The 11348-nt window shown below is 40.0% G+C and overlaps 1 protein-coding gene across 1 annotated transcript; it reads right to left on the bottom strand.

Moving 5' to 3' along the window:
* Positions 1–1042: 1042 nt before the first annotated feature.
* Positions 1043–10700, bottom strand: LOC117960465 (cationic amino acid transporter 2-like). Its single transcript, XM_034898387.1, is given in 12 exon segments — positions 1043–1314; positions 1471–1579; positions 2101–2267; positions 3350–3436; positions 3601–3744; positions 4318–4454; positions 5418–5640; positions 6323–6459; positions 7256–7421; positions 7525–7680; positions 8691–9076; positions 10592–10700. Coding segments are annotated over 12 exon segments (1842 nt in total). The 5' UTR covers positions 10603–10700; the 3' UTR covers positions 1043–1195.
* Between the last annotated feature and the right edge of the window lie 648 nt (positions 10701–11348).

The raw sequence follows: 11348 nt of genomic DNA, 5'->3' as shown, positions 1-11348 counted from the left end.
GTCTTGGTGTCTGCAATACTGCACCAAGGCTAAATTTTGGGAATTATAGAAAAGAGACTTCAGACAGTCTTAGGGGACCACTAAGGACTATATTAATGAGACTTCAGATACAGTATTAGGGGACCACTAAGGCCTATGTAAAAGAGACTTCAGATACAGTATTATGAGACCACTGAGGTCTATATTAAAGCATCCCTAGAGCACCATGTCATGAGACCTTTAAATTGTGAATTTACACATTAAGCAGTTCTCTGCATCCCTTTCTTGCCTTAAAATAATTTTGCTTTTACATTTACACATTTCATATTCCTCATAGAAAGTATTAAGTATAGGTGGCACACAATTAGCCTATTATGTGTTAATACAGTCAATTTTTGTCCATATCCTCCAGCTCTTTATGTAGACCATTACTAACAAAAGTATGTGCATTACTTTGCTAGACCGGGGAAATCACATTGATCATGTATTCAGGCTTGAGAGATTAAAAAAAAAAAAGATATAGATATATATCTATCTATCTATCTATATCTATCTCTCTCTCTCTCTCAACAAAACAGCCGACCAACAACATCTTAAATCGTATCAGCAGTTTGAAACAGGCTGATGCTCTTGCTTATATGGCCTACCCTTATTATAAAACTCATGTTCTGGGGGAAAAACAAACATTTTGAACTTACGACACCATATAATTTGGAAATGACAACTTTTAACTGCAAGATAGTCAATTATGTGTTATCAGCTTCTTCTGCTGCCCCGAAGCAGATAACAAAATGCTGCTTAAGTTAATGTAAAAGCATGAAAAAAAAAAAAATGAAAAAAAAACAACTCTTATCCACGCAATACAACTTTTTTCGGCAGTTTATTAACATCAACAATTCTTACTGATTTAAATGACCTCCACAATATGGATTTATATTTTAAAAACATTTCATCTTTTTTTTGATACATACATTAAAACAATATCCAAGATTGCATAGTCTTGAAAGACTGATGAGTCATAATGGATAATACGACTACACACTTAAGATAAAATACCGTTAGCATAAAAACAAAAGGAACAGCCCAATTCAACTTGGCCTGAAACCTGGATAAAATGCTAAAATGGATTTCAAGGGAATTCCTTGATGAACCATATTCTGTGACCAACTTAATCCATGTTAAGTGGAGAGCAGCACGTCACACAATCCAGTACACATCAAGCAGCAACAACCACCACCCTGTTAACAGGAACAACATCTTGTTGGGTGCGAGCCTCCCAGAGCCTTTGTTTCTGGACACTATGATGAACCCCGTAGCCAAAGTAGATGATCATGCCTAAGGGAGGAGTTGTGTTTTTTTTTTTAGGGTCAATTTAATATTAAAATAAATTTAAAAAAAGACAGCTTGGTTTAGTTAGATCTCTCCATCTACAATAAAGATATTCCACAATAAGCTGGTTGTTCAGGGCACTTGAAACCAGCATGTTCTTACCTACAGCCATCCACACAGCATAACTAATCCAAACTTCTCCATCCAGCTGAACCATCAGGTAAGTGTTGATGAAGATACTTAGAACTGGAATTGCAGGGAGACCGGGAACCTGCAAAAAAACCACATGAACTTATGACTGGTTCAGGGCGAGAGACATTTTGAAAATACTTTTTGCTTTCTTGGTGAGAGTTAGAGGATTCATACCACGCTCCTGTCTGTATGCTAAGCTTAATATGCAGCCACAGCAGGTAATGGAAAAGACGGGAAAACAGAATCTGCCTACCAGTACGTCTAATGCGCGGTTTTAACATGAATATAACTTTCTTAGTATAACTGCCAAGCAAAACTCTGAATATCTCAGTCCAAAAAAAGTGTTTTTGCATACTAAATTATTATTTTTTTATCATTCAAACTTCCATTCATTCAGTCAGTGTAGGTTTAACCTGGGATAGCCTCCCTTCACACATAGAGTCTATGCCATTCACTTTCTGTGCCCTGCAACAACCCCCCAGTAAGGCTAACTGACCCACCTAACAAGATATTCCCATGGAACTGTAAATAAAATTAAAAATCCTGCAAATCCTAGGGATGTATGAAATCCTGCCCACCACCATCAACCCTCCAATTTACCATGAAAGCAGCTTTAATTGTGCTCTGTGGCTGTCTCCAGACGATAGCGACAGCGAGGACCAGTGTCAGCGCAAGGACACTGGTGAGCAGCACACTCCACAAGTCTCGACTCTGGAGAGAATCCACTACCTCGGACAGCAGCACGCTTAAAACGATCACCAGGAACACTAGAGAGGAATCACAGCTGTCAGAAGAAACTTTAACATGGGAAATATCTTCCATCTAAAAGTAAATACAAATATCCAAACTCCTGAAAACCACCCCGGTAAATAAGGAAATATGGCTTTCCTGCCCACAAACAGATTTTTTGTGGATTGCTGTTTCACTAACTCTGGAAAATGGCACTGTAAATATGGCAACGTGCAAGTGCAGAAATCTCCACCATACTGTAGTACATGTGTCTGTTAAGTAGCGATGGCTAAATGAAGCCTTGCGAACTCTTTTCTGTACTCCTTTGACCTAATAGATACGGTCTCTATTGAACAAAGGGTTGAAAGGGGGGGGGGGTGTCCAACTTCAGTCACGGCACCCCCTCTCTGCTTCTCTTCAAAGTTGTCAGATTCATCCACCAACCCTTATAGAGCTGACTCGGGTTTCCCTTGGACCAGAACTTAGTTATGCCGTTGTATTTTGAGACTGTCGAGGGACTTCCTTTGACAAACTGATCTCTTCTCTCTTTCCATCTGTGTGTATTTATGTCCCAGAAATGCTTATATTAATTTAGCTCTGGGGAGCTTATTCCCCAGGACCCTTAAGTTTTCCTTAGATTAGGCTGTCACCTTGGTCCAGCTCGACGCCCTGCCATGTCCTGCTATTCCCTGCCACGCCGTGCAGTCCCCGCTGCGCCATGAACTACTACAACAACCATTTCTAGTCCCAGTTCCATTATCTTTATTATAGTTGCCACTGTTGATCATACCCCGTCCACCAAGAGCCTGGGCCTGTCCAAGGTTTCTCCCTAAAAAGTTTTTGCCTCGCTGCTGTTGCACTAAGTGCTTGCTCTTAGGGAAATTACTGGAATTGTTGGGTCCTTGTCAATCGTAGAGAATGGACCAGCCCTACTCCATGTAAAGTGTCTTGAGATAACTCTTATGATTTAATACTATAAATAAAATTGAAAACACTACATTGCCATTCCTTGAGCCTTTTAAACCAAGAGCGCCACCTAGCGGGCTCAGAGAAAAATGTTTCAAAGCTTTGTGAGGCTTTATTTGGCCATCACTACTAAAGAATATGAGGGATTACTTACAAATTATAACGATGAATATGTTGACATTTTTTGAAGTGCGGTGGGTGGGTCGCGCCGGAGGCTTCAACAGCCCCATCACACTAAATGCTTCCGGTCTGTGGATGAGACCAGGGTCTTCCTTGTACCTGCGAGAGAGAAAACATACGCAACACGCTCATACAAGCGAAGGTAGAGGTTTTACATGAATGAAGTTGGTAAAAAGGTTATTCCTTTCAGTCTACAATTCTCATGTTAAAATGTATGCTTTATACTAAACAAACTGTTTAAATCTAGTTAATCAGAGTGTACATACCTTAAAATAAGAATACACACTGCGACAAGAGTGTACGCAAAGATGGTCCCAATTGAACTCATGTCAACCAGCGTCTTCAAGTCAAAGAACAGGACCATGATAGCTGCAGAGAGATGCACGTATACGTTACTGACCTGAGTCTGTGGGCGATGCCGAGTTAAGATGACACGAGCAGCCTTAGGAAAAGCTTTATATTTATTCTAATAAATAAGAATCATGTTAGGTTAACACTCACCTTCAAATATCTATCTATAATCTTCAACCATGTTTTACAAAAACACCAAAATATGTTCAATTCCCATGTTTTACAGCATCTCACATTTTAATCACTGAAGACTTCCTTTTTCACTCATTTTAATTTATTTCCATTTCACTCTATTCTTCATGAGTGTTTTTATATTGGTTGCCTCATGTCTTTTGTGAAACACTTTTAACAGTTTGCTCTTAAAAAATTAATGTATGAAATATAGTCAATTATTAAAACACATTTGGGGAAGATTGCCATTACACATTGCAGACCAGTGATGAGATGGGAATGCTGGAGATTGAGCTGTGCTGCATGCCCATCCACCCGCCCGACTTCCTCCCTCATCACATTAAGGGCACACTACTTCCTGCATTGGCTTTGATGCACCATGAGGTGCAGAATGGTCCAATATGAACAAACTTTCATTACCGGCTACGGCTCCTGAAGACAGCGTGGCCACGACGGGGCTTTGCCTGGAGCTCATGTAAGAAAGAGGCTTGAAGATCAGGCCGTCTCTCGCCATGGCGAAGAGCACTCGTGGCATTGGAAACATCACTCCCAGGAGACTGGTTAAAAACAACAACACTTTGTTAGAGTGAAGGGAAAGCCTGCCAGCAACACCAATCAGGTTAGACATTCATTTCCATATGACGTAAGCACTTCATATCTGTCAAACAGATTTTACATAAAGATCAGTTTACAAATAGGCTGGGGGATGGTATGTGACCATTTCATGACACTTATATTTCAAGTAATTTGTACATGTAAGACGTCTGCTGTATCAAACTCAAACCATTTAAATGTATTGATCTGACTTGAGCATGTGTAGCAGGTGTGGAAAAATGTTGGTATTCCAAATATCCCTCATTTTACTGTGTATTCTTTTTTGTTTGCTCTTTTTAATGAAGGGACTGTGTTTTACATTGGAAATGTGCCCTCTGCTGGCCGTTTTGGGAACTACTGTTGGTTTTCCCGGCTCTCGTCAGACGATGTTGGACCTGGCCGAGAGCGGTATGTACCTTGAGTAGCGCGAGGCAGATGTACATGTAATTAATACAATGTTCCCCTAATGAGCACAGCTCTAGGTCTAGTGTCCCCGTTTTAAGTTTTCCAAAAATAAAAACATGACGTGTTTTGGAGGTAGGCCTATATACGCCTCTGGGCTGAAAGTGTGCCCGGATTTTGTCTAAGAAATCTGGTCACCTGGTTTTCTCTTCTTAAAACACTAAACAGCAATAAATGTCCTGAGCCAAAGTCTGAGTCCCCATTCGTCTGCGTCACTCGTTAGACACAACGGGGGTAACCGGTACTGAGGCCATACCGGTTACACGCGCAAACAATAGTAAGTGGGGTTTTACTCAAGTAATTTTTTACATGTAACATGCACATAGTAATTCTTCATCCCAACAAAGCCGAGGTAAGTTTTGGTGGCTATTTCTAAGAGGACAAAAAGTCAACTGGAGGCATTAAAACTAACATTTTCAGAATGATAACCTTCTACCTCATGAAAAAGAACTAAACACCAGTACCTTGTTGAGAGTGCACACAGCGATCCCACGGCCACAACGTACTTCGCCGGCTCCCAGCCTACATACTCAAAGGCCACAGGTAGAGGGCTGTGGCTGTCGAGCAGATAGTAGGGCATCATGAGAGTCAGAGTGGCTGACACGCCAAAGTAGGCCAGAAAGCAGACGAGCAGGGACACCACGATCCCAATAGGTATCGCTTTCTGTGGGTTCTGCACCTCCTCACCTGAAAAAGGCAGGTCCATTAGCGCAATTCTTGCAACCATTCTGGGGCAATACTACCGCCGATATTCAATATTTTGCGATAGCTATGACCCTTTAAACAATCCAAACTGTTCACCAGTGCCCTTGGTGTTTTTGCTTATGTAGTTTCATTTCTTGGAGTATCTTCAAATGCTTCATATCCCTAGAATCATTGCAACCAAAGTTAAACTTGGTTGAGTCAAACCATATTTAAAAAATAAGGTTTATCAAAACTAAAATTGACATAAGACATATTGATCCAAAATATTTCTGTATGTAGAAACAAAATATTTAATACTCCAAGTGATTTGAACTATGTAAAAAGTTGTTTGAGATATGCAATTTTTTATGAGCTTAACTTTTGAGTTTCATCTGCAATAGCTTTGTTACAAACCAGTGTTGTACTGAAAATGTAAATTACTTTAGATACTTAAGTACAGTAAATATCGAATACTTTAAGACTTTTACTCAAGTAATATACTACAAGGTGACAGGTGAAATGCTTGTACTCAAGTATAGCTTTCAAGTGCTTTATACAAGATTGTTGCATTAGTTTAATATCCTGTGTGAAACTCCAATGTCGTTTAAAAAAAAAAAAAAAAAGTGCTCATTCATCCCAAGACATCAAATCAACAAAATCGGTACTCCTAGTACAGTGGTAGTACCTGTTGTGGCAATGCAGTCAAATCCAACAAAAGCATAAAAACAGGTTGCTGCTCCTGCCAATGTGCCATCAATGCCAAAGGGGAAGAAGCCCCCAACACCAAAGTCAACAGTTTCATTATGTGATGATGTAAGGTTCCTGTAGAAAGAAAGAAAATACCTTATTAAATCGCTTTCACTCAGAGTGTACATTGTCATATGTTCCCCAGCAGCTAATCACTAAAATAGGAGACAGTCCAGCTCCTTAAATGTAAATATGTTTCTTCACTCTTCTGTGACAGTAAACTAAATCTCTTTGAGGTGTAGACAAAACAATATTTGAGGACATCATCTTTGGCTTTTGGGAAACACTGATTAACATTTTTCATTTCATTTGTAAACCAAAGAGTTTAATGATTAAGAAAACAATTGATAAAGAAAAGTTAGCTGTAGCCCTTGTAAAAAGTATTTAGAACACAGTAATGGTCATATCAGGAGGATTGTTATGCTTTGATCACATACATACGCGTTAGTAATCAAAGCTGTCCGTAAACATGACAATAAAATGTATTTGTACTCTTTTCCTGACAGCAGAATAATTCATTATGAACCTATAAGGTGGCCCAGTCATGAAAAAGAAAAAGATATTGTGATATACCATGAAACCGTCAGAATCATAAAAAACACCATGATCCAACTTGTTGGTCTTACCACCCAGCACTACAATGACCTTAACACCTGCGGCGATAGTCAAATCCAATTTGACTGAATATTAAATAGACTATCTGACTCACGAACCAGGTTGGGTTTCTAGGTACTGAGTAGACCCCTCAAGACCTTAGCTACATGTAGATGAGAACATATGTTTATGTAATTCAGATGAGCTGAGCATTTAAGTACATAGGAGAATCATGTTTTGAATCCCAAATAAATACTGTAAAAAGGAGAAATCTTACTCCATGTGTCGAGTTGCATTCAGGATAGTCTCCGGGCTGATGTACCAGTTGTTAATGTCTCCTTTTATAAAGCCAGCGATGATGATAAAGACCAACACAATTACATTCAGTGCAGTAAAAACTGTGTTCACGACCGCCGACTCCTTCACACCAAGCGCAAGAATTCCTGACATTTACAAAAAAATAAAGTGTACAACTTAAAGAATTTCAGCTCGCCGAATATTCTGCATCTTATATCCTTAACTTCCACATAAAATGACAGATATTACCAGCGAGCAGCATAATGAGTCCAGCAGCAAAGAAGTCTGGGTATGGAGCCAAGCCAGGAAAGTCCATTGGTGTATGTTTTTCCAGAGTTTTAGCAATAACGTTTTCCATCAGGTCATCAAAGGTCCCAGTCCAGGCTACCGCCACACTAGATGTCCCTGAGAAGAACAAAGGAAAAGGGGAAAAAGAAAAATACATTTTGATTGGGCTTTTATTTTTATTTTTCTGTACTACTTATTGGCTTTGCTTTATAAGAGCTCTCATACCATTGTCTCCCAATAAGATTGACAGTTATAAAATGTATCAATCAAGACCTTCCAACACAGTTCTTCTGGACTACATTCATCTAATGCCAGATTCATGTTAATGTACTGTATATGGGATGTACATGGATTACAGAGTTAGTTGGTTAAGAATTAATAGTGTGCACATACAAAATCACAACACATTCACTTTGGATGTATTTTTGGAGGCCCTACTGATCAGAAATGATGTATGATGTGTTTTGCAGTGGACAAACTCACATGTCTGAAGACCCGTCATAAGTATCAGACTTTGGAAAAATATATTTTAAATGTAGTCACTTCTGGTGGGTCATGAGTGTTGACTGAGATAACCCTTGTGTTACAGTCTATACTGTACATTGTATTTTATTAAATCTTAGTATATCTTGAAGTAAGGTGGGGTTTTGAATGCCAGACTTTTACTTGTAGTGGAGTATTTTCACAGCGTGGGTATTAGTACTTCTACATAAGAGCCCGTAGGCTTACTGGATATTGAAAACATTAATGTAGCAGCAATTGTAAAGATAAAGTGGAGTAACTGCATCCAGAGCAGAAAATGAAGGTGCACTCCCTCCGTGCGTGTTGCAATCTGAGCTTTGCAATATGTTTCGATTGTCGGTCCTGCCGTGCGTGCATGTTAACGTGTCTGTGAGAAGAAAAAAAACGTAACTGGTTCAGCTGACTGTGTATATTATCCCTTTAAGGAAATAATCTGAATCAGTTTTCCACCACTGGGCACGGTATTTGCAATGAGTGGATCATTAGTTTGTCATATCCATATGGAAAATGCATAGTAATTGTCTGGGCCATTGGTAAAATAAGGGGGACTAAAGCCACAACATATTGGTCTGAACAACTTCTTCATTATTGTGTGTTTTACTTACCAATGACATATGACAGCAGCAGGTTCCAGCCAGTCACAAAGGCCCACACCTCTCCTACAGCCACATACGTGTAAAGGTAAGCTGAGCCCGTCTTGGGCACGCGGGCTCCAAACTCTGCATAGCACAACCCAGCAATTACCGAAGCCAAGGCTGCAACTAGGAAGGAGAGGATTATGCTGGGCCCGGCCACTTCCCTGGACACCTCTCCTGATAGCACGTATACACCAGCTCCAAGTGTGCTGCCAACACCGAGACCCACCAGGTCCAAGGTGGTCAGGCATCGGCAGAAGTTGGACTCCTCACCTTCTGGCTCCATAGGTTTCTTACGAGTCAGGCTCTGCATGAACTGGAACATTTTGGCTCCAGCGCCACTGCAATCAGCAGCTCTGCCAAAGAATCAGATCACACAGACAAAGAAATAATTCAAGTTCCCATGGCAGGAAGATTTCCCTTTGAGGTTTTTTTAAACAATACGTGTTCCCCCAACCTCCCTATGATCCCCCGGTGGCTCGAAATGGCGATAGATGTAAACCGAGCCATGTGTATCCTGCTCTGCCTTTGAGAAAATGAATGTTTCGAAAGGCTGAGCTGAAATCTTGCCCCTTATGAGGTCATAAGGAGCAAGGTTACCGCCCTTTTCTCTGCTCTGCCTGCCCAGAGAATTTGGCCCACCCATGGGAGAGAGACATGGCTTTCAAATGAGCAAAGTGGCCAAGTTGGTCAAGGCCCCCCCCCTATACATATATATAAAAAATTAGAGATATTTATTGCAGTTTGTCTGAGTTAAAGGCTTTTTCTTTACAGGTTTAAGTTGGATACATTTTGAAGTCAGAGAGACTAAATCCGTTCAGATCATGGATCATCTACAGCCTTGTTTGTTAACATAAACACATTGCTTGAAGAGCATTTTAACAAAGTGATCAAACCATGTGTTGATCTATGAGTCTGATAACATTTTAATGAGTCAGACCTAATAGGATGTGAGTATATCTGTGACTTCCTGTTCAGACTGAAGGCAGCTGTAAACTGTACGACTTGACCGCGGCTTTTTGTACGGCCCACGGCTGGTGGGGAGCAGCTCACCTCAAACAAGCCTGATAGCTAGCTCTGCAAACTGGTCACAGAAAGGAACTTGTTTTGGTGGAACATTTGCACCCGCAAAAAAAAAAAAAAACACCACATACAATATTAAATTAACTGTTCACACAATACAGTTAAGTAATGCATTTGAGCCATTTGTACTGCCTGTGACTGGTTGGCGCTATTCCTGCTCTCCCTGGTTTTACTTTTGGTGGACCATAATGTGTTGCTTGCACTTTACAGATTCACTAATGCACACATACACCACTGACTATACTCCACATCTTAATAATGCTTTAATTTGGTTGAGTTGATTTAATAAAAGTCCAGTTAAGTTAAACTTTATTATGGTTTGTCTCCGATTTGTTGTGGCCTAAAAGCCTACATACCTACACAAATGTGCACCAAATCATCCCAGTTGGATAGTGAATTCTATTAACATATTCTTTGTAAATCTTTACAATAATTGAAAGATCGTGAAAGAAAGCAGGCCTGCCTTGCTGCACAATTCAAATTTTCTTCAAAATGTACTATTTTCAGCTTATAGCTTGCCAGCACTAAGTTTGTTGTTGTTGTTGTTGTTGTTTCTCGACACAAAGAGAGTTAGAGAACGACAACACACAGAGAGTAGAAGGCAGCAATAATAGTGGAAATGTACTTTCACGGTTTCATACTAATTGCTGGGTAAACCCTTATAAAAAAAAAAATTAAAAAAAGATCTAGCATGAAACCACAAGAAATTCATAGCCCAAAAAGCCACAGCACACTGTCGACCCCAGCTCTAAAAGACTTGAATGTGATGTGACTTGAAGTAACATTACCCGCTAGCCATTTCCAAGCCAGTGTGTTCACACAGCCATCAACAATGGGAAAGTCAGCTTGTGTCCGCTGCTGCTGCAGGTGTACAATGGAAGCTCCTGTCTCCCTCCTGCTAGCCCTGCTGCTGCCTGTTGTAGGCCCACACCTGAAATCAATCAAGGCAATCAGTGCCCTTAGCTCCATTTGCTCCTTTCAGTGTGTTTGGGCACAGTTTCACATGCAGTGCATGATCATTTATTTCCCTATTGATATGCTTTCCATTAAAGGTAAACAGAAGAGGAGCTGTGCATGAAGACCTCATAACAATTAAAACCACAAGTGCAACAGTGCAAAATAATAGGATAATTAAATGTGGACTCTTAAACATCAGATCTCTCTCTTCCAAAGGTGTACTAGTAAATTAATTAATATCAGATTCTAATATTGATTTATTTTGTCTTACTGAAACCTGGCTGGGTGATGGGGAATGTGTTAGTCTAAATGAATCCACCCCTCCCAGTCATTTTAATACTCACATTCCTCGAGGCACAGGCCGAGGAGGTACAATGGAGTTGCAGCTATCTTTGATTCTAGTCTACTAATCAGCTCTAATCCTAAACTAAATTATAACTCATTTGAAAGTCTTGTTCTTAGTCTTTCACACCCAAGTTGGAAATCATTGCAATCAGTTCTATTTGTTATGGTGTACCGAGCACCTGGTCCATACTCTGAATTCTCATCTGAATTTGCTGAGTTTTTGTCATATTTAGTCCTTAAAAC

The sequence above is a fragment of the Etheostoma cragini genome, chromosome 17 (genome assembly GCF_013103735.1).
Source record: "Etheostoma cragini isolate CJK2018 chromosome 17, CSU_Ecrag_1.0, whole genome shotgun sequence".
Lineage (NCBI taxonomy): Eukaryota > Metazoa > Chordata > Actinopteri > Perciformes > Percidae > Etheostoma > Etheostoma cragini.
This window is presented reverse-complemented; position numbering and strand designations above follow the sequence as displayed.